At 38.5% G+C, this 26,744-nt stretch overlaps 1 protein-coding gene across 1 annotated transcript; it reads right to left on the bottom strand.

The window, feature by feature from the left end:
• Positions 1-15: 15 nt before the first annotated feature.
• TSPAN8 (tetraspanin 8) lies at positions 16-26,356 on the bottom strand. Its single transcript, XM_010958882.3, has 8 exons — positions 25,936-26,356; positions 18,047-18,109; positions 13,460-13,597; positions 11,806-11,880; positions 11,599-11,706; positions 7,121-7,255; positions 4,249-4,332; positions 16-230 (listed from the first exon to the last, which is right to left on the bottom strand). Exons 1-8 carry the CDS (start codon positions 25,993-25,995, stop codon positions 177-179), a joined length of 717 nt encoding a protein of 238 aa, XP_010957184.3. The 5' UTR covers positions 25,996-26,356; the 3' UTR covers positions 16-176.
• Positions 26,357-26,744: the final 388 nt, after the last annotated feature.

Below are 26,744 nucleotides of genomic sequence, written 5' to 3'. Positions count from 1 at the left end.
CCCCCAAATCTTCAATACGTTCAGTCTGTCTGGGAGGTATCTGTGATCTTGCTAAATGAGACTTTTTCAGAGGACAGCTGCTCCTAACACATGCAGCGCTCAGATATCTAAAGTTACAAAGCCAAAGTAAGGTTTTAAAGGGGTTTAAACGATGATGGCTTGATACATCCACAGATTTATTTCTTCCTTGTGTTGCCATATAGGACAATAGAAAATATCACAGCAAGTATCTAGAAAATAAAATAAGAAGGTTAATGTGGAATCTAAAGGAAAGCTCTGGAGACATCATAAATAGAAAATGTTGCATGTGAAACATTCTGGCGACTGACAGTTCTAATGTTATTTATCTAAGTTACCTCTGCTACTGGGAAATTAGAGACTTTGATGGGACAAAAGAACTTTGAGCAAGTTCTCTGAGTATTTTTGTGAATTAATCAGGGTTTTCTAGTCAATCCGCTTCTAACCAGCCCTCTTTGGTTGTGCAACAGCGGCTGTCACCAAAGCATCTCACCTTCCATGAACACACACGTCCTTCTGTAGGGCATGGCCCTGGAACTCTGGGGAACTCGGGTCTCTGGGGCCAAAGGTACCTACTGTGTCTTTAAAGGCTTATGATCATCTGGTTTAGATCATCTGCATAAAAATCAAGGAGTGTAGAATTTCTCTTGCCATATTTTTAGGCATAGCCAAGAGGAATGAAAAACAAGGTAACTTTATTTTTCTAAAAAAGCTTCTAAATCCAAGGGGGATGGCTTAATTCAGGAACTTCCTTTGAAGTGAAAATATACAGCTGAAAATCTGGGGCATGATTTCCATCTCATTAAGTGGCTCTCCCAAGAACAAGTGACCCCCAAACCTGCCCTAACTGGTTCTGAAGTTGGTGAGTGGCATGCTGTGGCTTTGATGTAGAAATGACAGAAAGGACCTGCGTGTATTCCAGATTGAAAGTTGCCTCTCCACCCCTCTGAGGGGGTGCCGGGGAGAGAGTGAGGTGCCATTTATGCTGAGTCACCTCAAGTGCTCCTACTGGACAGAGACATCCAACTTCAGAATCCTTTCCTGGGAATGCATCTCAAATGAGAACTGCTGCCCAATGTTTTTCCTTCAAAAAAAAAAGACCAATTTTCTGCAAAAATAATGATTTTTATTCAGAACGTTCTAAACGTCATTCTCTGAGCATGACTTAGAAAAAATCCTTAAAATTTAGTCTTTTGCCTTGGTCCCAAGCCTCGAGTCTGGGAGACGAGTATCAGGAAAGAAGGAAGAAAATGATCAAAACGGTAGATGAGGCAGCTCTGGTCCTTCCCTGTCCCAGACTTGAAACAGAAGCCCCACCCTTCACCAGCAGACTAGACAGTGAATAGCACACTTTCTCGTATTTCACTGCCTCTGAAAAGAAAATATACCACTCTTCAGACAAATTGGGAATAATTAAACAAGATTCATCACATAGTAATATATGCAAAGACTCAGGATAAGCTTGCTGAGTAATGTGCACAAGTTCTCATATTCTGAAGCCACCTAAAAAAGTGTAAAATTATCATTTTTTTCTCTCTTTTAATTGTTCCATTCCTAGGACCTGCTGCCAGGACAATTTATTATCCTACAAAGTGGTGGCTATCAATGTCAATGGGTTTTTTTTTCCTTAATTAAAGTGAGGAGAGAAAGTGCTGATCACTTTTTGTGCTTGTAAGGTAGTTGCTATAGTCAGATAAGGAGGGAGATGATAATCTGGTTATTTAACTTAAAATATTGAGAATTTCAATGTCTAGAGATAAAAGTTTCTTACAAAACAAAGCATTTTGCATGTAGATTTCTAGCATCCTATCTCAGCAGAATCCCTCAGGTATATGTCTTTAAAAGAGCCATGAAATTAACTATGGGCCCTGTCCATCAGAGCCTTTGCCTAAACAGACTAACACCAAAGATGTAAATGTCAAATGGTAGGTTTCTTCATATGATTTTTTTCTATGGAACTAGTTTGAATGTGTTTTCTGCAGGGAGATATTTACTTCTGTTTCCTTCTTAAAAGTATGTATTAGGATTTTTCTGTTTACATATCTTTGTGTTTTCTTGAATTTGAACTTGGGAAACAGTAGATGGGCCTTTGCGTGAGGCAACTAGTGTTATTAAGACGGTAAGACAAACTAATGTACATCTTTTGGGAAACATTTTTATAAACTGACTATCAAGACTATTTTCAAAGCTCTTTTTTGAATAAAAAAGGGAAGTAAAATATTTTTTTTTTCTTCAAATCCAGGAAGGCAAGTTCTAGATTGAGGGAGTGAGCAAAAAAAAAAAAAAAAAAAAAAAAATTCAAACAGTTCTTTGAATCAACTATTTACCATATCTACATATAGTCTAGAAATCACACTTAATTTAACTGGCATAACTCAAAACTGGTTATATTTTTTGTGATATTGCCATGTTCATTCTATACCTATAAACTGCTCTATGAAAGGTTTTTAGTTAGATATTTCCCTATGTATATCTTTAGAACAACCAAGAGAATATCTGATATGTAACAAACAGATAGGTTATGCCAATTTCATAAAATACTGAAATACTATTCCTCTTGTAATCTTATTTTCCATTAGGTGTCTTTACATTCCTGGCAATGCCTTTGGCTACGATATGAGAGACATCAGTCTTCCCAGTTGATTAGGTCCTTATTTTCTCTGGCTTTGCTTTTGAAAAGCTTCTTAAAAGCATCTGTGGGTTGTAGCCAAAGTCAGTTGTCTGAATTTCAGTCTAAGATGGAATCCAACACTTATATGGACACTTACATTGAATGCCTCATTGAAAGCTTGCCCATTTACAATCTACTCTACCAACATATGTGTGTTTTATGTTTATAGATATATGAGTATATATGGTGATTGCTCACTCACCTCCACCACCATTAACTCATATTTCTAAATTAGCATAAACCCCAAATGCAAAGCAGAGAAACAAAGGACATTTTACAACAGGCAGAATGGAGAGAAATGGACCTGTAGCACAGCACCGTTTAACTTAGATCAGATATCAGACATAAAAAAGACAGCCCTATGTACCAATAGAGAATGCTTCATATTTGGACCTATTCATTTAGACTACAAGGAAGTCATGCTTAACAGCCCAATTTGCTGTTCATAGTCCCTACGCTTTCACTTATGATTGGCTGGGAAATTCCACTAGAAACCTAAATGACCACGTAGAATACTAAATTGCTTTAATTTTAGGTCAAATTCCTCTCTGACAGTGATGTGGCACAAGTAAGAGGTAAAAGCTACCGGAAAACCCAAGGAGAACATTGTCAATACTTCCTGAGAGAGAATCAGAAGTCACTCAACTGAGCAAACCAGCCCTCAGAGGCATTATCTACGGAGCCACCTCATGTCTTTAGGATTCTTGCCAATGCCCCAATAGGGTTACATGTGAATTTGACTCACATGATATCTAAATTAACCAAGATCTGGGATGATTCCAAAAACACTTCTTTGAAACAGATTTTGTTTCATTTTGTTTTGTTTTTGGAAACAGTTTTATTATTTATTCTTTATTTTTGCAAAGAATTCCAGGCCACGTAAAAAAATATCCTTCAGGTTCTGAAAAAAAAAATCATGCCAGGAGAGTCTCTCAAGATAAAAATCCCATACAGGATTTTTTTTTTTTTTTTGCAACATCAATAATCAAATTGATGAGAATAACTAAGGAAACCTCAAGCAGAGCTTTAAAACGTCTCCAAGTGAGTCCACAGTCCTTACAATGAGAAAATCAATTGTCTAGTTTCTGGAACTTGCTAGATTTCTCTAGAATGAAGTAGCAAGAAGAGAGCTCCTCACACACTTGAGCTCAGTTTTTATTTTCTGTTTCAAAACTAGGAAGAGAGATAAGAAATTGTCATGTTGGTAATGCTTGTGTTTTTGTTTGGTTTAGTGCTTTTCCTTCTAACTTCAGGAAACATTAACCCTTGTGCTAGTTTCCAGTGGGACTAAGAACTATGTAGATATTAATTCAATATTTTTCTCCTAAGAGGGAGATCATTCAGAAGTAATAGCTTCAGCCCTGCTGAATTCTTGAGACTCTAGTCCCCACCCCAGACCCAAGTCCCACAGAAGCCGATTTTGGGACGCGGGCACTGGGAACCCAGTGCTTTTCTGAAGTACCCAGTTTTCATTTGGCTCATCATAAATAATTGTTAGAAAAATTAATGAACAAACAAGGGAAGAAATGAAGAGTTAATAATGCAAGATTGTACTGTACCTCAACAGCTGCCAGTCCAAACGCTAGTCCAGTAACTAAGGAAAAATGTCTAGAAACAAGGCCTCTTACCAAAGGAAGGCATGTCTGTTAAAAAAAAAAAAAGCATAAAAAGTTACCTTTAATCAAATTTTGACCTTACTTTAGTTAAGATTTTTATTCCTTGGGTTGACTTTTTACTTTGCTATCAAGGAACATACTTGACAAAAAGGAACTGAATTATTCTTGCCACTCCAAGCTCCTCCCCTTTCTGAAAGGTAACTGTTGTGGTTCGTTCATACATCAGGAAACATTGGAGGAACAAAGTTTTGCTTCAAATACCTAATTGCTGAATCTAGGGATTATTTAGCTAGAAATAGTCATTTTATCCTAACTTCTGGTTGTTCATTTTATAAGCTGTTTTCACCTTGACTGTGTTATTTTTTAGGTTTGTGATCTGCAGCAGAGAGTTCCCTCGTTGAGGTTTCAGCTAATTATTGTGCAGATTTTCATTTTTAAAACAAGGTTTTAGGTTTTTTTTTTCCCAAAAATCCCTTAATAATATGTGCCAGGGTTGTTTTACCTTAAAAAGGAAAAAAATCGTTACATCCACCATTGTGCCCTTAACTTTAGACAAAACAGAGAATTTAGAAAGTTGTCTCTCTGCCACATTTTTAAACATTTATTCAAACCAGCATGGAATTCCAAGCTTAAAATAGTTTAGACCAGACCTAAAAATTTCAACAATTGTTAATTACATGGATAATTTTGAAGATGGAAAAATAATATAGTGGTATCATCTATATTGCCAGAAAATATGTCATCCTATGATAGTCTTATATGTGCAAAGGGCTAAGAAAATATTGCTATTTGTTAAATCAAAGTTCTCCACGAGGTTGAGTAAGACAGTCTTTCCCCCTTCATTCCTGAATGTAATGGGTTTCTCCATTCTCATCTGATCCAAAGTGGTAAACATTAGAGGAAATTATTACATCATTTAAGATTAATGATGAGATGAATGAGATCTGTGAGTCACGTTCATTATATTTGAGGGGTTTTCTGCCCCCTTCCTCTTTAGATAACCAGGTTACCTTGGCAAAAGGCAAGGGGGGAAACAAATGTGAATTATGGCCATTCCAGATTTCTTATTTTTCCGGACTTCTTGCAAACGACACTGGACAGATGGAAGCATTTTATGAATTTATGATCTTCCTTTTGAGAAACTGGTGCAGCTATCAGCCTATCTTCGGCTGAATTATGTGTGAATTTGGAGCGAATATCTATTATTTTTCAGGATAATGCTAGAGCTTTTTAAAATCTATCCTGAGAAAAAAATCTTGGGGTTGAATCTTGGACAGCAGACACAGTAAGTGCAATTGAATTTACTAATTTCCTCGTTATCATAAACGGAAAACCTTGTTTACACCATATGTATTTCCCCTCTTCTTTGTGGATACTGTGTCACTAAAATTATGTAGGAAGGAGGAACATAAAAAGTAAGAATAAAATTTAGTGATATTATTTTGATGCGTAAAAGACACAGGTAGTCCTATAACCTGGTAGATAACTTCTCCCCAGTATGTTACTTTATATACTAGTATCAGCAATTTCCCTTCAGAACAGAGTCTTCTTAATTTTGATAAAATTAGTAAAAGAGATGTGGTCACAGGTAAGAAGTTTCCCTCGAGATACTTTCTATTTCCTAATACATATTTAACTTCAGTAGCTGTTACTAAGCCAATGCTAGATCGAAAAAAATCTTTCTGATGTAACAGAAATTAATTCCTTGAACTGTAAAAGCTTTCATGTCTCTCTCTCAACTAGACTATCATCTCCTAGAGAGTCCAGAAGCATGTGTGATTCCAGGAAGTGTCTGTCTGACACGTAGTAAGCACTGAAGAATAATAGCAAATAAATATTAATATCCATTGTCGGTTTTGTACACATTCCTTCCAGGCCAAAGGAGCAAATTATGTAAAGCCCTGTGGTAAGAGACAGATATGTCCTTTAGGAAGCTGTATCTTGAAACCCAAAGACTGAGTTAGATGGGGGTCCTATCACATAGTGTTCCTTCCCTTACCCAAGAAATAGCGATAGTTCATTGGACTGAAGTTGCCTAATTATCTTTCTCTCTTCCTTACTACGGCATTCACGCCACAAGCGCAGACATCATGCCCTATTCAGGAGTGGCTCTCCAGCAGCTGATAAAAGGCCAGCACAGAGGAAGTGGTCAATGAATATTTGATGGGTTAAGCAATCATAGCAAATACGACACCCGCATGTTGACAGCTGCAACTGACATAAACATGTCATCTACAACACGTAAAAGATAAACTCAGCTTTTCCAATGGACCTCAAATATATGAGACAGCTTCTCAGTTGGAGCAATCATTAGGCAAACTGACAGGTACACTTAACTTCCAGAGCTGAAACTTCTAAAGACCAAGCCACTCCTTTATACCAAATACAATTATTTGAGAAAAGGAAACTGCGATTAGAAAAAGAAAGCTTTCCTTTGAAAATTAAGGTGAAAATATAGATTTCTAAAACTTATGTCAAAATAGAAAAAAATAGAGAAAAATCATGGTTAAAGTCACCAAAGAGAGGACAAAATTAACTTCTATAAAACTCTTAGTTTGTACTTTGCAGTAGAATGTTTCTGTGATCTATTAAAGTTGAGTTTAAATGATGCCAGACTCCTAGAAGAAATAAAATACTTTTAGTTTTTATATCTGCTTTTATCTTTAAATATGGATTTCTTTCTTATTTAGGAAATCCCTGGAACTTTGACATCATGATTCCCTTTGAAAATGCTGCAATTTAATTTTTTGTAGAGACTTTCGTTGTGAGAAAATTAAGAGAACCACTTACTGTGCCAAAGTTGATTTGTTCTCACCTGTTTGTAAATAGTTTTTCCACTATAACTTGTACAAGAAGAGTCTGATGCATCTGGACATTCACATGACTTGTAATAGTACTGAAAATTATTTCCCCAATCAGAAGCTCCATTGACCAAACCACAGCATTTATACTGTTTGATGAAAAGTAGATATGAAAGTCACTAGAGAGGATAAAAACAATGTCAAAACACTGAATCACATTCTTCTGAAACCACTATTAAGATGTTTCTTATACTAAAATACCGTGTAACTCACTTCACTTACCTCTCTGAATGTGGAAGCAAAAATGAAGGAATCTTCCATGTTGGCCTTAATATTAATGAAGGAAAAACAGGGTTCCAGATGCAAAAGTCTGAGGAACTTGGAAAGAAGATAAAAAACTCACCTTCTAGTTTTTAATAGCCAAAGAGAGGGGCAGAATCAGATTTACGCTTCCTAGATCTTAGGAAAGAAGCTTCCAGAGAGTTCATGGAAGAGTCAATGTCTCTTTAAAGAACTTCTGCTTAAAAAAGATGAGCGGTCTTAAAAATGAAATTTCTATCTCATGATCTTTGCTCACTTTTGGAGGAGATGGGGGAACAGGTGAGAGGCATCTCAAAGGCCAAAGAAAATGTTTAGTGGGCCTTCCAAGGGATTGAATTTTACATGGACATCTGTAAAACAGGAAAGGGGTACAAATGAAGAGTGAAAGTCTTAGAATGATGTCAAGAAGGTTAAGACTCAGAATAAACCAAAACATGGGGAGACACTAAGGAAAGTTGTGGTCAAGTTTGGGCGAAGGAAAACAAGGAAGCGGTAAGCCCAATGACTCAGGCTAATGGCACATAACATTATCAGATGAAAGAAAGTACTCATCTCTCCTTGTCTTATTTGCTCTAATTAGGAGGAAAAATTTTCATGCAGAAAAGTTAAAAAAAATGCTGAAGGAAATAGAACAAAGACTAGCTGGTTTTCTAGGCTCGAATGCTTTGTGATGCCAGGATATTGAAAGAATTTTCACTTACTGGCTGGGTGACCGCGTTACCCATGTTACTTAAACCTCTCTGTGCCACAGTTCCTTCATCTGTAAAATACAGATAATAGTTGCTAATAATCGTCTCTAATTCATAGATTTGTTGTAAAGATAAAAATAGAAGACCCACGTGAAGATATGAAGTGTTTAGCCCAATGTCTGGCTTATAGAAAGTATTCAACATGTGTTTACTGTTTTTGTTTCGTGGTTGTTGCTGTTTCCATTATGCTCTCACGTGAACGTGATCTGTTCAATACTGGTATCAATAATTTAGATAAAGATATGGAAAGTATCCTTCCATAGGAAAGTATCCTATATCTGTAGTTGATATAGAGCTGGGAGTGATGGTTACTACATTGGAGAACAGAGCCCAAGTGCCAAAGACAGTTCAAACAATGGGCTTAAGCCAACAAGTTCAACTGAGGCGGTTATGAAATCTTGGGCTTTGGCTCGAAGAGTTAATTGCACAAATATATGACTCAGTAGATATTTATATGACAAAGAGCTGGAGATTTCAGTTGGTCCCAAGGTCAATCCAGCTAGCAAAGAGGGCGATCTTCAAACAACCTCCTTTCTGGTTTCCACAGTAGATGATTAATGGCTGACTCTTTCTGATTTAATAATCTCGAATAATATTAATTGACACAGCCACTCCAGATCAAAAAGAAGGTAAGCCCCACCAGATACATTCACAGATCAGTCCACTTTTGGAATACGATATTCCTTAGGGAGGCACAGAGACACGCAGGAGACAGGGCAGGAGGTGGAAAGGCCAAACTTAGCAGAATATCTAGTCATCAGATCAGATGTGGGAGTGGCTGAGGTACAAGCTGGTCAGGATGTGTCGAAAGCATTACAATGGTTAGATAAACAAGGATGTGCAGTAAATGACACAACAATCTCTAGAAAAATAGTCATCTCTAAGAATCCAAGAGGGGCATGTTTCACTAGCATGTTACCAGAGAATTTGGGTGGGAATTCCCTGAAAATCAAAAAGAAAACCACTTCGTATCTACAAATTATCTACGTATGGTGGAGCCTCAGGCCACCCAGCTAGAGTTTGGGGTAAGATTCTTTTTCCAAGGAAGCATTACTTTAAAAAGGTAAAGTCGGGGAGGCTATAACTCAGTGGTAGAGCGCATGCTTAGCACGCACAAGGCCCTGGGTTCAATCCCCAGTACCTCCATTAATAAAGGAATAAACAAACCTAATTACCTGCCCCTCAAATAAATAAATAAATAAATAAATAAATAAATAAATAAAATTTCTAAAATAACTTTTTAAAAAGGTTTTTTAAAAAAAAGGGAAAGAAAACCCTGGTAGGCTGAAAAAAAGCAACTCAGAATAGACATTAAGAGAGAATCATGGCTCTATAAACACAAGGAGCTTCAGGTACAGGAATTATGCACAAGAACAGAAGTAATTACAAATAATGATAAACAGAACAGAGTTGATAAACAGCCCCCTGGTAGTCACTAAGACCTTGGATACCAGGGACAACGTGCACAAGTGACTCATTACCTGACCCAGAGACCTGGGGGTTACCTGTAGTACATTTTGTCTTAGATCAACAAACAGGGAAGATGAAAGATACTCAGCCCCACCCAGCGGAGAAACTGAGCTGCCTAAATTCTCCCTGCTTCAAACCTGGGTTAATCTGGACTCTAGAGTGGGAATGATCCGGAGGAGAGAGGATTGGGGAAAGCAGTTCAGGGGGAGCTGGGAAAAGCACAGAACAGAGGAAGTTAAACAGGGACTGCCATATCAGGTTTCAGCTCCTGGAAATGATGCCTTAAGCAGAATTTTTACAAGCTGGAGTCTATCCAGATAGGAACTGGGGAATGCTCTGGAAAAAAAAAAAAATTCAACCTGATAAAGAGCTCAAAAAACCAAGGATGTTTCAACTTGAAAATGAAATCTTTTAGAAGTCATATGAGAAGTCATTTTCAAAGAAAAATTTGCAATATTTAAAAGTAGATTTTCTTTTTCCTCGGAAACTCCAGAAGGAAGAACTGGGACTAAATGATACGAATTCTAGGGAGGAATTTTGTTTCAAATTAAGAAAGAAAACATTACTCATTAGACTTGGATGTAAGGGGGACGGGATGGGCAAAAAAGGGAAACCTTCAGCTCTTCAGTATTTAATTAGAGGGTGGATGAACAGAAATATAAAATACTTCAATTAATGAGAAGTCAGGTTAAATGTTCTGTACATCCAGCTCTCCTCTAACATTCTGAGAATTTCTATGACATATGCAAAAGAAATGCTACTTGTAGTTAATATGATGGGAATTCTGAGTTAAGAAGATGTGGTTGTAGGGGGCAGGGTATAATAGCTCAGTGGTAGAGTGCATGCTTAGCATGCATGAAGTCCTGGGTTCAATCCCCAATACCTCCATTTAAAAAAAAAAAAAAATATATATATATATATATATATACACACACATACACATACACATACACACACACACACACACACATATATATGTATACACATACACATAATTACCTCTTCCCCCCAAAAAATTAAAAGAAAATAAAACAACAAAAAAAAGGTGTGGTTGGGAGTTTGACAGACCAATATTTTAGTCAAGCTTCAAAGTACATGTAGTATTTGTAAAGAAAGAAAAGGAGAAAGTCCACTCCGAGGATGAGGAATCATGCAGAGGCAGGAAGGCAGAACTGTGTAAGAGATCCTGAGCACACAGACCTGGCTGGACTGGAGTGCTTTCTTCATGGGGTAGTGTTTAGTAATGTTAAATTATTAGGCAGGAACCAGATAGTAGAATATCTTCATTACCTGCCCAAATTTTGACTTTTTACCCTAAAGACAGTGAGGTGGCCAAAGTAAATAAGTAAGAACATAAGAGAGGGGCTAGCATACTGATTAAAAAGAATTAATGAGTCAGACAGATCTGCATTCAAATTCCAACCCCATCACTTGTTAGCTGTCAGATCTCTCTCAGTCATAATCCTTTCATCTGTCTAACAAGATAGTGAGGATAATGGTATTATTCATCTTACAGAGTTGTGAGAGTTAAAGGAGCTACTGAATGTAAATCCTGGAACATACTAAGTAGCAATAAATGATAGCTATAATTATCTTTTACAAGAGAAAGGAGGGCAGGGAGGCAGAAAAAGAGAGATTCTCCAAGCATCCCAAACACACTGTCCTTCTAAGCAGTAAATATTAAAACAATGATTGATTTGGCTCAGTCAAGGCTTAATCTGTCATAAACATATCTTCTTCATCTCTGTCCTTCTAAACTGTTTCAGAACTTCGTAAGAAGCTGGAGAAAAATTAGAAACATTCCTGGATTTTTCTTATTGCGTGGTGACAGAAAAATCAGCCAAAATCTGCAAAAGGGAGTGATCTTTCAATCTTTAAGGAATACACCTATTAAAAATTAAGTAAATCTATAACTATGTCCAACTCCCCCCAAACCTACAAATTCTAATTACCTTTTCTTGAATTTCAGAAAAGGCTTTCTGGAACATTTTTCTATCTTCATTTTTTAAGCTCAAAAGAGACATGTTAGCATGGGAACCGTCATTCAGAACATGGTCAGTCTGAAAATTGAAAAGCATTGTGAAATTATTCATGCCAGAAGGCGGCATGTTAATTTTTTAAAGTTTTCCAAAATTTCCAAGTATCGTATGTGGACACACCTTAGTTTTGAGAGTAAATGCTAGGATACCTGCCGACACCTGCAGCAGTAGGACCAGAAGCAATCCTATAAGAAACTGGGAAAAAAAAAAAAAAAAGAAAGAAAAGTAATATATATGTTATCCCCAGTACATTCAGGAACACCTGGGGACATTTTGGGACGGTGCGTCTTTCTGCATCCAGGATCATATTCTATTTGGAGTAATAACCATGCTCTTCACTTATTTCACCCTTTGCCTCAAGAATCAAATTTGGGGCCATATTCTCCAAAGGCTGACCAAGGAAAATAGTCTACATCAAAATTGATTAATAGGATTACAGGCAATGGTATGACATTGAATCGAGGGAAGTTTGAAAACTTAGATGAAGTTATTTGAATATTATCTTCCTCTTTCTTCATCAAACACAACTCAAACTTCAAAACAAATTTCAGAACTGACTTCAGAACATTTCTACTGGACTTACTGTGTAGCACAGGGAACTATATTCAATACCTTGGAATAACCTATAAATGGAAAAGAATCTGGAAAAGAATATATATGCATAACCCAATCACTTTGCTGTACACCTGAAACGTTGTAAATCAACTATACTTCAGTAAAAAATTAAAATTAAAAAGAAACAAAAACTACATTTCTACCACTATCAGAATCACCCGGGGTCTTGTTATAAATGTCGAGTCCTGAAATCTGCCCCAGATCTACTGAATCCTAAATTTGGAGGATCCCACAAATTATTTTTTAAAAGAAGCTCCTCATGTAATTAAATTCTCCAAATTGCAAATGAGGCATATTAATCAAAAAGCAACTACCAGGGTGCTATTAGAGTTCTGTTCAAACTCTGTCTCTGGGGGGAGGTACAGCCCAGCAGTAGACTGTGTTCTTAGCATGCACATGGTTTCAGGTTCAATCCCCAGTACCTTCATAAAAACAAAATAAAACAAAACAAAAACTTCTGTCTCTACCTTCCCTCATAACAAACCATCAGTTAAAATATATTTGTTCTGGGGCTGACACAATACTCATTTTATTAGAGAAACATATTTAGATGAGATCCTAACCCAATCTATTCTCCATGAAGTTTTCTAAGCGACAGATCTGATTACCTCGTGCCCATACAGTTTTCCTAGCATGGACTGTGATTTGACCGTAGTCCACACTCAGACCCATCCTCCATCATTTACTGAAAAACCTCTGACATCCTCCAGCCGTATCCAAGGCCTTGCAGTTCCCTAAACACTGTACCTCCAGGCTTTCTCCCTGGAAATCTCATCACCCCCACCCCCCAGTAAACACCTTATTCACTTCTGCTTCTAGTTTGAAAGTTCCCTCCTCTACCCTTCACCTTCTCTTCTGGGGCCACTTCCACTGCAGCTAATAGTTTACTCATCAGTCTCCCCTTATGGATTCTAATTGTCTTCGTATCCACGTATCTTACAGTATCTGGCATGGAGCAGCTACTCTGTAATTGAATGAATGAAAGGCTAAAATTTTTCTTCTAATCTGAGCTAAATATATTAGCTTCCACAACCAACCCTCTAAACAAAAGGGAGAGCGTTTCATCAATCTTGGCAAGTCTTTTAGATAGACAACGGGGATGGGAGATAAGCCTCAGAAGTCTGAAGGATGGGTACTGGGATTTGTTGGGAAGACTCACCAAAACAAGTATGAAGCGGTTTTCTTTCATGGCACCACAGCATCCCAGGAAACCCAGCATCATGATGATGCTACCCACAGCGATCAAGATATTTGCAGCAATATTGGGGTTAGTGCCTAAGCCCTCAGGACTGAGAATCTGAAAATAAAAAAGAGATTAATGACAGAAAATCCCTTTTGTTGATGTTTGTTATTCAACAAATAACCATTGAGTACCTACTATGTGCCAGGCCCTGCTCTAGGACCTTGAGATACCTCAGTAATCTAAATAAGCAAAAATTCCTGCTTTCAAGGAGCTTACATTCATTCCATTGCTGTCTAGATAGTGTTTCCAATTTTGTATTTTTCTAAGATGATACATTGGGTGTTGGGTGGAAGAAATGCAATGGGACTTTAAAACACCAATTTAAAAAAAAAAAAGCTTAGAGGGACCTGTAGTTTCACCCATGATATGATCTTCGGTTTGCATATTTTGGGTTTTATACCTAAGAGTAGCATCAAAAAGCATGTTTTAATGGTGGTTTAAGCCAAAGCTCCTCAAACTACTGATAGACTCCACAATATGAGTGAATCTCGAAAACAGTTTGTTGAGATAAATAAGCCATATTCAAAAGAGTGATTGCCGCTGTATGATTCCATTTCTATGGCCCTCAAGAATAGGTAAATTTAAGCTACAGTGATGGAAGTCAGAGTAGTTTTGGACTTTAAGCAGAGTAGGAAGGAAAGAAGGAAATGACTGCAAAGGGGTATGAGAGAACTTTCATGAGTTAACAAAAATGCTTTGCACTTTGATTGCAATAGTGATTACACAGGTCATTACATTTGCCAAAATAAACAACAGAAATTTAAACTCAGAAAATAAAATGTCTAGTTCCTGATATTCCATATCAAGTCTAACTCCTTGTTCCCAGGAAGCATAGCCTGTAGAGTCTTCCAGAAATTCTCTATTTCGCCTGGGATATTGAGGAAAGTATTCTAGGGCCCTTTATGATGGGTTGGGCTACTCACTCTGAATAATTCAGTCCTTCTCCCCCACAAGCATGTACTCTTTATCACTCTCATAACACCTAGCTTCAATCTACTGCTTGCCCTCCAGATATGTCCAGAAATAAATCACAATTACAAAGTGAGACCCAGGGCCTGTGTTATGTATGAGAGCTACATGTAGCCCATCTATCTCTTTAAGATCTCGAGCTACTGGACCATTTCTAGGTAGACCAGATAGACCACTAGTTCTTACACTAACTCAGTGCAAGAATCAACTGCAGTGTGCAGTCAGCTCCTTGAACAAGAAATACCCAAATAAAAACAACAAACAAACAAACAAACAAACAAAAAACCCTACTACTAAAGCTCTTTACTTCTTAAAAGACTTTTTAAACCAACCCCTTAGCCTGGAGGAAACCTTTATTTTTGACAGTAAATAGTAAGGAATATGCTGAAGTTGTAAGAGCACTAAAAAAGCAAAATCTATATTGCAGTCAGGGTCTTTATAAATAACTAAGTTTCTAACCCGAGAACTGTTAACGAACCCTACCGGGCTCCAGTTTCCCACTTATACAGGAAATGAGGTCAGCCTCTCTTATACCTAAGGTTTCCCTTGTCTCTAAGAGTCCATGCTTACAAATCATGCTTCAGTCTACATATTTAGAAGGCTTGCTCATGTCCTAAAGATTTTTTGTCTGTTTTTTCAGGGGTCTTGTTCGGTGTTTGTTTGTTTGCTTAATAAGATTGGAGCTAAGAAATCAGGTTTGTTGATAAATAGGCTGGGCATCTGAGTCAAAATAGATAATGACAAAAAAAGCAGCAATAGGAAATCCGTTCCATCCATTCACAGTTAAACGCTGCTTCACTAGGACACGGTAGCCAGTGTAGGAAAACCCGAAAGTATCCGAGACTATTAATGACTCACTAGCTGAGTTATCAGGACTTTGCTTAGACAGCCCCCATATAGAAATAGCAGGTCATGCATCTACCGCTGAGACCTGGGTAATACAGCCCGCATATGCAGGCAGAAAATGAAGCACTTCTATGAGGCTGGTCTGGGCAGAGTGACCCACGGCCAGAGGGGCCAGAAAGCTGTGTGTTGGCCACCTGAGGATCACTGTTTCAAGTCCAGCCCAACAAGTGGCTATTGTCACTCAGAACAGAAGAGGAAATCTGAATCCAGGTGTTTATTTCAGGAGAGAGCGGAGTTTAAGAAGCTGTCTTGGATGAACGCTGTCTTGTGTGTGTCTTAGGACAAGGGGAGAATTTCTGCAGGAAGGGAAATGGCTGAAGCTGAGGAAGGGGGCTCAGGGTCCTCTGGATTCTAAAGGATCGCCTGGCCCAGGATGGCTGCCCATGTGCTTAGTGTCACGTGGTGCCGCGTTCATCCTGAGGGAGAACGAGGCGTCCCTAGGAGGCACTTTTGCACAAAGAGCTTTGCTAAAAGATGTGCACAAAGACATCCCTGACAGCCTTCTTTTCTGTGTTTGTGCTCAGGTTTCTCCTAAAACTTCTCCCTCTGTTTTTCTACTAGTAAAACTCAGTTCTCTGCACAGTCTTGATTCTTTGTCACTGACTTCGACTAAATATAAATCAAGTCAATTTCACGTAAGTCAAGCTGGTTAAAGTTGTCCTGGCAGATGTTAACTTTTGTTCAGGGTTAGAGGCTGACAGATCACCAGAGTCACAATGTAACTAAAGATGCTGTCTAGCTCTATTAATTCATTCTTGCCCCCGAATTTGGAGTAACACCCTCTCAAGGACAACAGTTCTTTAATACGTTCAATTTGTGTGATTTCTTAGACCAAACACCAAATTTGTTTACCAGAAGCACTAGGGGAAAAGAAAAAGTGTTCCCCTATCAACCAGAAATAAAATTTTTAAATAAAAAAATAAAATAAAACACAGACATCTGTGCATACACATCTTAAAAAGGCCAAAACACCCTGTAAATCAGTGGCTGCTAATCTCTGTGCTTAATGATAAGTCCCAAAGTCAGACGTCAGCTTCTAAATGATTCTGTACATCTTCAAATACTCAGGCTCAATTGCAGAGCTGGAGGACTTCGAGAAGTTACATTGATTAGTATAAAACAATAAATGTAATCCTGACGGACTAGGTTGTTACCAGCTAGTTGCCACATCCGTCCCCCATTCAGCACAAAGAAGCAGCTCATTCACCAGTGTGATTCTCTTAGATTCTTCCACAGTAGAAAGCAAAGTTTAAAAGAAGAGAAGAGAAAAGGAAAAGAAAGAGAGGAAAGAGGGAGGAAGGAGGGAAGCAAAGCAGGAAGGATGGAGGATGGAGGAAAAGAAAGAGAGAGAGAGAGAGAGAGAGAGAGAAGGAAGGTTCAGAAAAGCCACCCATTTTAGGAAAGGAACCAGAACAGATGTCAGTTAGTTTTTAGTCATTGTTTCAACTAGGCTATGTCCAGCGCCATTTAACTGCGCCGTCATAGAGTAAGTTTTAATAGAAAATGCATTAACTTAATTTCTGGTTTAATAGTATCTTAATAATTATTAAATAGGAATTGACATTCCTCTTTGAGAGGGAAACCTTATTTGGGCAAACACCCTGAAAAAGCCCTAGCAATAGAAGGTGGGATCTGAATAGTGGCAAGAGCCCAGACACCAAAGAACAAGGTAACTGCCCTGCGTGAGGGAAAAATAAGAACCTGGGGGGAGGGGGGTGGAGCACTGCCCCAAGAAGAAGGGAGCCAGGAAATGGTGCCAGGCACCGGGCTGAGTAAAAGTAACAGAACAACCCTCCCACACCCTCACCCTTTCACCCACCACACGCTCTTTCCACATTTGTGACACTGCGAACAGAAACAGCGTGTGTGGAATCCAAAGACTGAAGCCAGAACTAAGTAGGTAAGCTGAACTTGCTCCAGTCCTGCAGAAATCTGGGTGAGAGCTTTGCCGCGCGTGGAACGGTGTGCACTGGGGGAGAGGCGCTCGTGCTCATCTGACCTTGACAGCACAAAGCAGGACACTGCAGGTCCACTGCTGAGTGACACCACCAGCCTCCTACTGTTACAAGGGGTCACCCTCAGTACTTGTTACCCCAAGTAATTACCAACTATCTTCATCCCTTGTTGTCCTTTAAACACGGATTCAAATTCTTCTCTAAGAGAACGTCTCACTTCTCTCCCTTCTGGAGCACCACCCCACCTTGGGAATCAGCCAAATTATTGTCAATACCTTGCACTACAAAAATTGCTCTCGGTGGGGAGGCAAGGTGGGCTATAGCATCTACACACACTTCAGGCTGCACTTAGGCAAATAGCGAAGGAGGCTGATTTCTGCTTTGGCCCCTTCCCATCTCCATTTTCACTGCAATCTTCCCGTTTTTGAGAATGACACCTTCTCCATCTTCCAGAAGAACCAATCGATGCCTAGCACAATGCCAGGCACATCATGAGTAATTTTGATTACTTAAATTGAATTAAATTAGAAAATCACATAGCAGCACAAATGATTACATGAGGCAGTTAAGGAAACAGCTATAGAAATATTATTATTATTGTCATTAATTACTTCATCATTATAAGAGACATAGACTACTTTGGGAGCAGAGAAACTTGTATTTACTCATTTACCTCTCGACCATCTTTGCTTTCTCGTAGCCAAATTGCCGTTGCCAGGATGACGACACCACACAGCTGAAGAAAAAAGAAAAAATGCTGGAGTGGACCTGGGATAAACTGCAGCTCTAATTCCACACCCCCTAGCCATCTGATTACAATGGCTTGGCATTAGTTATACCACTGCGACCTAAAAGACATAAATGACGCACATTCATGTGCAGAGAAGGACTAAAATGGTCTATTGGTAAACTCGACAAGAATCATCTGTTTCCCACCCACAGGCCATTCACAGGCCTAGGATAAGAAGTCGTCTCTACAAAAGAGGGGAGAGAAAAGATGATTTTCCCTATTTTAACTCTTACTCTGCCTGTGTTTTTGCTGGATTTTAAAATACAAAAGATAAGTCACAACAGTTTAAAGACAAAAGTACCCTTCATAGGCCCCTGGGTTTGTCTCTGAGAAGTTGTCTTAGACCAAAAAAAGGAAAGGAATAACTAATTAATCACCAAACATTCCTTCACGATTCAAGAAAACAAGAAGTTAGGATGTACAGAAAACGGCAGAACACTTGACAAAATTTGCAGTTAAGCAGCAAGGGTTTATGATGCTTTTTGTACCCAAATAAACTCTTGTAAAAGTTAGCTCTTTTAGGTAGTAAAGTTCTCCCAGAGAAGAGGAACAATGAGGAACAGTATTTAAAGTCTTAAATTCCTTTAATGACTTTACCAGATTATTTAATTTGGACCCAGGCCAACACGTAAAATGTGAAACACCCTTTACTCTAATATAAAGAAAACTCTTCGTCTTTCAGGGTTTTCTTTTCTTTTCTTTTCTTTTCTTTTCTTTTCTTTTCTTTTCTTTTCTTTTCTTTTCTTTTTCTTTTTTTTTAAGGTATAGATGTTGTGGCCTCAAAAAAAAAAAAAAATCAAAGATCTATTATTTGTTAGAGATGTTGACGACAAACTTGGTAACATACCAGACACAGCAGGCCTTGGAGGCCCTTCTAGACTATTCTGGCCTTAAGGTGATCTGACAGAGAAATGTCCGAGTCTTCCAAAACCCCATGACCTTGTAGCACCATTGCTTTCATTCATGGTTGGGCCATATGCCTGAAACCCCAAAATAACAGTTTCCCTTAATGGTTTCCATTAGGTCTATGGTGGAAGAAGAGTCAAGGGCTTTGTGAGAGGAATAGGGAGCTGAATAACCAGCGAATCTAGGCTGCCTTAAAGATGCCCCACATCATCTAGGTTCAAACCCTTCATTTCAGATAAAGAAACCGGACCCCTGAAAGATACCAACAGTCACGTGGTGTAAATCCAGCCCCACTCCCAACCCAGCCCCGCCCTCACTGCTTTCTCCAACTCCTACAAGATGACAGATGCAATGGAAAACCAAAGCTTTTTAGCCAATCACCAAATAACCTACATAATTTCATTATCTTCTAAGTGTTCACACACGCATACAATAAAACACAAACCATTGAAAAAACAGCTTTAGAGCCTGAAGACCCTCATCTCTTTTCCTCCTTCCTCTAAATCCTAATTTCATTTGCAGATGGAGATACACGCTCATGTCAGTGGGTCTTTGTTAATAAATAAACCTGCGAGAATTTATGTCCAATGATAATGAGACCCTCTGGGATTTTCAGTAATTTTACAGCAGTTGGAGTTTTGTTATTCTGATTTGCTCACTGAGATTTTTTCCTTTCTTTTTCTTCTCCTTTCACAAGTAGATTTACATTCATTGTCTTAACAGTCACTCTGGCTTTTAGCTGTAACTGAAAATAACATTAATTATCTGAATAGCTATTACGATTGTCACCCTTATCTGACTTTTCTTATGAAACTATTAATGAGAAAACTTTAAGGACTGCTTCTTAATTGACTCATTAAATTAATTAAAAGTACTTGATTTTCTATCAAGAACAATCCATTCGAGAGCCATGATTGATACTAACCTATTTTATCCCAACTGTTACAAGACTGACCATCATAATGGTTCCTGGAGCCCTTTCTCTAGGTTGGCTAAGGGTTTGTTGCGAATCTTTTTATAGTGTTTTAAACAGTTTGGAGTGTGAGTTGCGCAATGTGTCTCTCTCTGCCCTACTTCCTGATAATAAGGTTGTAAAAGGAAATGGGCTGACATGTTGGGCTCCCAGGTCAGCCGGCAGTGGACCCTGCAGAACTGCCCAGGCCTACTCCCCCCTCACCCATTTCTGGTTCTCTTTGAAGAGAGTCATTGCCGTTGCCACTCAGCTCTCATGGAACATCTTTCTTTTTATGAAACTAGGATGCTGTTGGTCTGAGCCAGCAGTCTAAGTAATTAGGTAACTGATGTCTGCGATGGACCAAATTATGTGCCCCCTAAATTCATCTGTTGAAGCCCAAATCCTCAATGCGACTGTATTTGAGATAGAACTTTCAGGGTGTAATTAAGGTTAAACGAGATCATAAAGATGGAGTTCTAATATGATGTGACTGGTGGCCTCATAAGAAGAGGAAGGGAGATCTGTCTCTCCATACTTGCAGTCATTGGGGCGGGGCCACAAGAGGACACAGCAAGAAGGCAGCCGTCTGCAAGCCAAGGATGAGAGCCCTCACCAGGAGCCAAACTGGCTGGCACTTTGATCTTGGGTTTCCAGCCCCCAGCACTGTGAGAAAATAAATTCCCGTTGTTTCAACCAACCAGTCTACGGTACTTCACGATGGCAGCCCGAGCAGACTGAACAGGGCAGAAGCTGAAACTACATTGAGCTTTTTCATTGAAGTATAATTGATTTATAATGTTGTGTTAGTTTCTGGTGCATAGCATAGTGATTCAGTTATACACATGTGTATGTGTTTTTTTCAGATACAAGATATTGAATATAGTCCCCTGTGCTATACAGCAGGACCTCGTTGTTTATCTATTTTCTATATAGTAGTTTGTATCTGCTAATCCCACACTCCTAAGTTATCCCTCCCCACTGGTAACCATAAGTTTGTTCTCTATGTCTGTGAGTCTATTTCTGTTTTGTAAATAAGTTCATTTGTATCATTTTTTAGATTCCACATATAAGTGGCACCATTTGGTACTTGTCTTTCCCTGACTTAACTTCACTCGTATGTCCATCCATGTTGCTGCAAATGGCACTATTTCATTCTTTTTTGGGTGAGCAGTATTCTATTGTGCATTTATAGATCACAACTTCTTTAACCAATCACTTGTCGATGGACATTTAGGTTGCAGAAGCTGAAAACTATAAAATGCCAGGAAGAAAATGGGAAGCACCCTCCAGGACGAAGATAAATGGTAAAGAACAAGGTGACTTTGCCTCTTCTCTGACGGTGTGTACCCCAATCCTCCGTACTCCTTCCCTCTCAATTCTATCTTTTGATTTGGGCGTTTATGAAAATGTGTTTGAGGAGTGTTGAAAATGGAGGAAGGCACATGGTGCCCTGCTAGGAGGAGGCATGGTTTGTGGGCTCTACCATTATTGGTCCAAAATGAGCACTCTTCAGAGTAGCTTAAGGGAAGCCTTCCTGTGCCACTCCAGATAGAAAACCTGGATAACTACAAGATTTGCTTTTACAGTGACCCCAGAACACTGGAGGCCATCACGACTGGAAGCAAGGATCCTGACAGCCCTGACATTTTAGGTCAGTGCTGCTGCTGTCACTGTTGTTGTTAATTAATCTTCAAGTTTCTTCTTTTATAAAACATCTATTTAAAAGTCTAGTTTAATTGCATTGTGCTAAGAGAATGGAGACTGTATAGTCACATGTGAGAATTTTTTATATTAATTTAATTATTTTTTGTCCCATTTATTTTGTTCTCTTCTTCAGGAGTATGAATTTTTGAATTTCCATTCTCTGTTCTCTGTCTCTATCATCTTTATCTAGTCACCTGTCAATGGAATTTAAGTTACTTCAATGTCTTGGCTATTGTAAATAGTGCTGCTATGAACATTGGGGTGGCTGTATACTTTTGAATTAGTTTCCTCCAGTTATATGCCCAGGAGTGGGATTGCTGGATCACACGGTGAGTCTATTTTTAGTGTTTTAAGGAATCTTCATACTGTTTTCCATAAATGGTTGCACCAAACTACATTCCCACCAACAGTGAAGGAGGGTTCCCTTTCCTCCATACCCTCTCCAGCATGTTATTTGTAGACTTTTTGATAATGGCCATTTTCACCTATTTTCCTAATTTCAACCATCGTGATTACTTTGAACCTATGATATACCTATTAACTACTGTACCTCCAGATCACACTAACTTGCATCAAACTCTAGCATGAGTGATTAGCAATGATTTTTACTTTCCCATGTTTTTCTTCAATTACTAATTCTAACAGATGGAAATCACTGCATATGTATGTGGCATATCTCAAATTCTCTCACAAAAGAAATTGCTGTGTTTAGCTTAAATAACCATATGCATGTCTTAGAGATATTCCAACATCTGGCTCTACTTTGCAAAAGCTTGTTTTCTCACAAGTTACACCAGAAAGAATGCATTTGAAAACATAAAGTCATGGATATCTACAAGAAAACCACATCAGTGGGACCGTAAAATACTTGCTTAAGTAAACATTAGGAATGTGACAAATTGCAAATTTCCTATGAAGGACTGTAAAATTCCAACCGCGAACTCTGGTTCGGGAGAAGAGAGGAGAGTGGAGATAGGAGTGGTTCCTGAACCTGAGAGACGACTCCTGTTTTCTAACTTTTGATAAAAGTATTGATGCTCTACCTGTTGGCTGAGATGTTATCATTGGTCTTTACAACTGTTGCTCTTGACAACTCCACCTTAAGATATCTCATATAAAGTCTGTAGGTCCCACCACGATGCTGATGGGAAGAGCAAAGCCTTTTAAGGGAAGTTAGAAATATCTCACTGAAACCCGTAGCATCAGAAAGACTTCATTATCAGAAAAACAGAGATAATGGTAACCATAAAATAATCAGAACTCTCCAGGAAAGCAGGGACAATGTCTGAGGACAGCATGGTACAGATCTCTACAGTTCATCTTGTTCTCTGATCTTAAATATATAATCCTGAACCTATAACCAGTGGCTTTTTCATTTGTTTTAAATTCTGATCTATTTCAAATTCCTGATTAGCTACTCAGTGAAACACTGACCTCTAATGTATTTACAGTAGCCATTAACACTTTATATGCTGTTTTTATACAACAGAGATATATTGGACTATTTCATCATTTGAGGATTGCTACTAGTTTGAACACTTTGAGATACATTATTATAAAGGAAGCCATGCATTTATTGGCATATTTATATTTTGGTTTATTAAAATGGCCCATATATATTGTGTGTCACAGAAAGACAATGGTTGTAGCTTTTTAAAAATAGGTATCAGGACTTGGAGAAATAGCTGATTCCACATCTGGGGTCAAGAAATAGGGAAGTGAGCCTGGAACATTTTATCATCCCCAAAAGTGAAGAAGTTATCAAAGTTATTAGAATCATGTCAAAAGGACTCAGGAACCAACCTGAAGATGCTCCCATTGGCCAAAAATGGAATTAAAATGCACATCAGCAAAGATAAGAACTGTGACGGCATTTAAATCTATTATTTCATAGGGATACTTGAAGAAATACTTATCACTATTGTATGATACTAGAAAACTAACTCATCATTTTGAAATTTGTTAAGAAAAGAGTGAGAAACAATTACGCTGCATTTTTAAAAAAAAATAAAAACTAGGAACTAACGGTTATCAATTAGCAAATGCTAAATTTCTCTTCAAAGAATTCCAGCTAATAGATGAAAAACAAAATAATAGAAATAGAATATCACCAATTTGAAACTCTTAGTAAACTGACGGGTTTAAGTTCTTCAGCATCAGTAGCTACTAACATCACAAAAAGAGAGACAGTCAGATAGTATATGACTTTTGATGAAAGAACAAAATATCTCTTATAAACTGGTTGTGCCCCAACCTCAAAATAATAACCCGAATCTTATCAAGCGGCCAAATGCAACTACAAAATTGGAGATCATACAGAAGACAGGGGAACATATTAAACTATACCATGGGTATGCAAATAGCAAAATCCAGATTGTGGGAAATGTGATAAGACAAACTAAAACACACCAGTACATAAAATTTCCAGGGTGGGGAAAGAAGAAGATGGAGGGAGAACCTAAAGATGAAAGTTGACATAAAAGATACCATCCACTGCTCATGCTGGGTGGACCTTACATGCATTCGAATTCAAAGGGCAATTGGAAAAATGCACCCTGGATGGAGGTCTGATAACTGATTTTAAAACTCTTCTTAAGTTTTTAGTGTGATAAAGACATTGTGGTTACGTGTGTTTTCTTTTTTTAAAGAATTATTTGTCTTTCAGAGATCTATACTAAAATATTCACAGGTGAGATGTTAAATCCAGAATTTGCATCAAAATAATAGGGGTTGGGGAAAGTGGATGAGAACATGGACAAGGAGAGACTGGCCGTGGTTCCATGGGCCCTGGTGTCATGGCTCCTGGGGCTGGACGAGGGGGTTGATTACCTTTTTCTGTTTCGTGAATGTTTGAAGTTCTCCATAATAAAAAGCTAAAAGCAAAACCAAGCAAAGTACATAGGCATTTCTTTGTTTATATCCTACTCTCAATGTTTAACCAATTTTAAATGTTTCAAGGGAAGAAATTTATCAGAACAAATTTTTAAAATCTGGCCTATTCATCAGCTTCATTTAGTTTTTGCCAAAGCAGCCCATTTTTCTAAGGAAAAAAGGAGGTACAAAGAACAAACCTTTACTTTACTTCATTCATTTATATTCTCACCTACTTAATTTACTTCACCAATATATCACTTGTACTCAGTGGGGTTACTGACACTGAATGGAAAGTCATTCTAGGAAATCAGACTGTATTCATCTACTTAAGCTTAATTAGATACATCACGATTTTAATAGGACAGAAGTTTACCAACATAGAGATACCAGTTGTCTATTTACCAAAGATAACCAGGTAGAAAATGAAACTGGACTCTCTCCTGCTTACACTGCATAAGCCACCTTCTAATCCAGTAGACGAAATAATTCTTTCATTTAAGTACTTGGGGCTATTTCTATTGATTTACTTTTGACCAATCTTTCATTGCACTAAAAATAACATCAATTTTCCAATGACCCAGTGTGTCCTTTACTTTTTGGCCTTTCCATCTCTCACCTTTCCATTTTTTCAACATTAGATGCTACTTCCCCATTTACTTGCTGTTTCTTATATTAGCAGACTTTCAAGAGAAACAGAAGAACTTGCTGAAACACAAACCCTGTTAATTAAAAGGTGGGGTGATGACACATCAAAATACTAACTTTAAATTGCTGACACAAAACGAGTGGCTTAGTTTAATCTTTCCGTGGTTAAATGATTTGTTTCTCTCCCAAGTTGATTATAACTCCTTGTTTCTTCTTTGGGTCTCTGAAAACGATCCTTTTCGCATGTCTTTCTCATGACACCCCAGCGTTCACCTGTTTCAAGCCCAGATGTAAAGGTTAGAATTTAGGGGTTGTGCTCCAAGTAGGATCAGATCAGATTTTTTCCTCAAGGTCCTTAAACTAGGGAGGACTGCATGATCTACAACTAAGAATAACTGTCCTTTAATTAAGGGGCAATTTTACGTCTGTGATTGGTTTGCAACAGTATCAAAACGTTTATGAAACGTTTATCCCCACAGATCCTGAAATGCACTTTTTTCGAGTCACTGGCTCATTTTCAGTTACTGAGACAACCAAGGAAAGAACAAACGCATCCAAACAAGTGAATGGAAAATACATTCGCCTCCTCCTCCTATTTCTCCCGTGCAGAGTCTGTTCTCATTTACGATATTTATATCAAGATCCCCTTTCTGGCATAAAATTGATAATTACAAGAAAAAACACTTACCCAGAACATAAAGTTGAAGATAAATATAGAACATTTTACACAGGCATTCACACCTGCCATGTCGGAAAAGGATCAGGAATCCAGATGCTGAGAGTTTCACTGTTCCTTACAGGACCGTCCCGCGAATACTCTGGAGTAATTTGCCTGCCGAGATTTCTCCCCTCACAGCTTCAGAGCAGAAATAGAAAAGGAAGAAGTTTGTGGGGTGGGGGTAAATCCAGTCATTACAGTGGACTAACAAAACGAAAGTACCCCACACATTTAAGAACCACAAGAGCTATCTCTAGGCAGGTGTGTCCTTTTGCTTGTCATGGCTCCTGGGGTACTGGGACGGAATATTTATGATCCTTTTGAGACAGGAGGGGGGCAGGCACAGCCATTCAAGGAATGCTGCAGCAATTAACATCAAAATGGTGAAAGATTCAACCCCCAGTAGGCCTTGAAGCTCAAGATGGTGGGAGATCAAACTTCTAGTAGACCTTGAGCTTCATTATACGCCCACTGTAATACATTAACATGGTGAATAACACGCCCACAGTCACCATGGCTGTCCCCAGGCGAGCCACAAAAGGTCAAAGAGTGGGAAATGGCCAACTTCCTGGGAATCCCAGCCCCTCCCCCAGGCTAGCTAGACTTGTTCTTACACTTATTAGCACATGAAGCCACTGAGCCCATAAAAACTGGCAACACTATGCCTCACAACCTCTCTCCGCCCCACCCCCACCCCACTTGGAGACGGGCCCGCATTCTGTCTGTGGAGCGTGTACCTACTTTTACTCCAATCTGAGCACCCAAGCCCCATACCTCGT

This window comes from Camelus bactrianus, chromosome 12 (assembly GCF_048773025.1).
Source record: "Camelus bactrianus isolate YW-2024 breed Bactrian camel chromosome 12, ASM4877302v1, whole genome shotgun sequence".
NCBI classification, from domain to species: domain Eukaryota; kingdom Metazoa; phylum Chordata; class Mammalia; order Artiodactyla; family Camelidae; genus Camelus; species Camelus bactrianus.
Note: the sequence above shows the minus strand (reverse complement) of the source record. Positions and strands in the feature narration are given on the sequence as shown.

Bases quoted from the DNA above. Each gene is read 5' to 3' on its own strand.
- TSPAN8 (XM_010958882.3), bottom strand. From the start codon at position 25,995: ATGGCAGGTGTGAATGCCTGTGTAAAATGTTCTATATTTATCTTCAAC. The intron at 7,256-11,598 runs GTAATTAGAATT...TTCATCAAACAG, and splicing joins TTTCTGAAATTCAAGAAAAG to TATAAATGCTGTGGTTTGGT. The intron at 4,333-7,120 runs GTGAGAACAAAT...TTTTTTTAACAG, and splicing joins GAAAAACTATTTACAAACAG to ACATGCCTTCCTTTGGTAAG.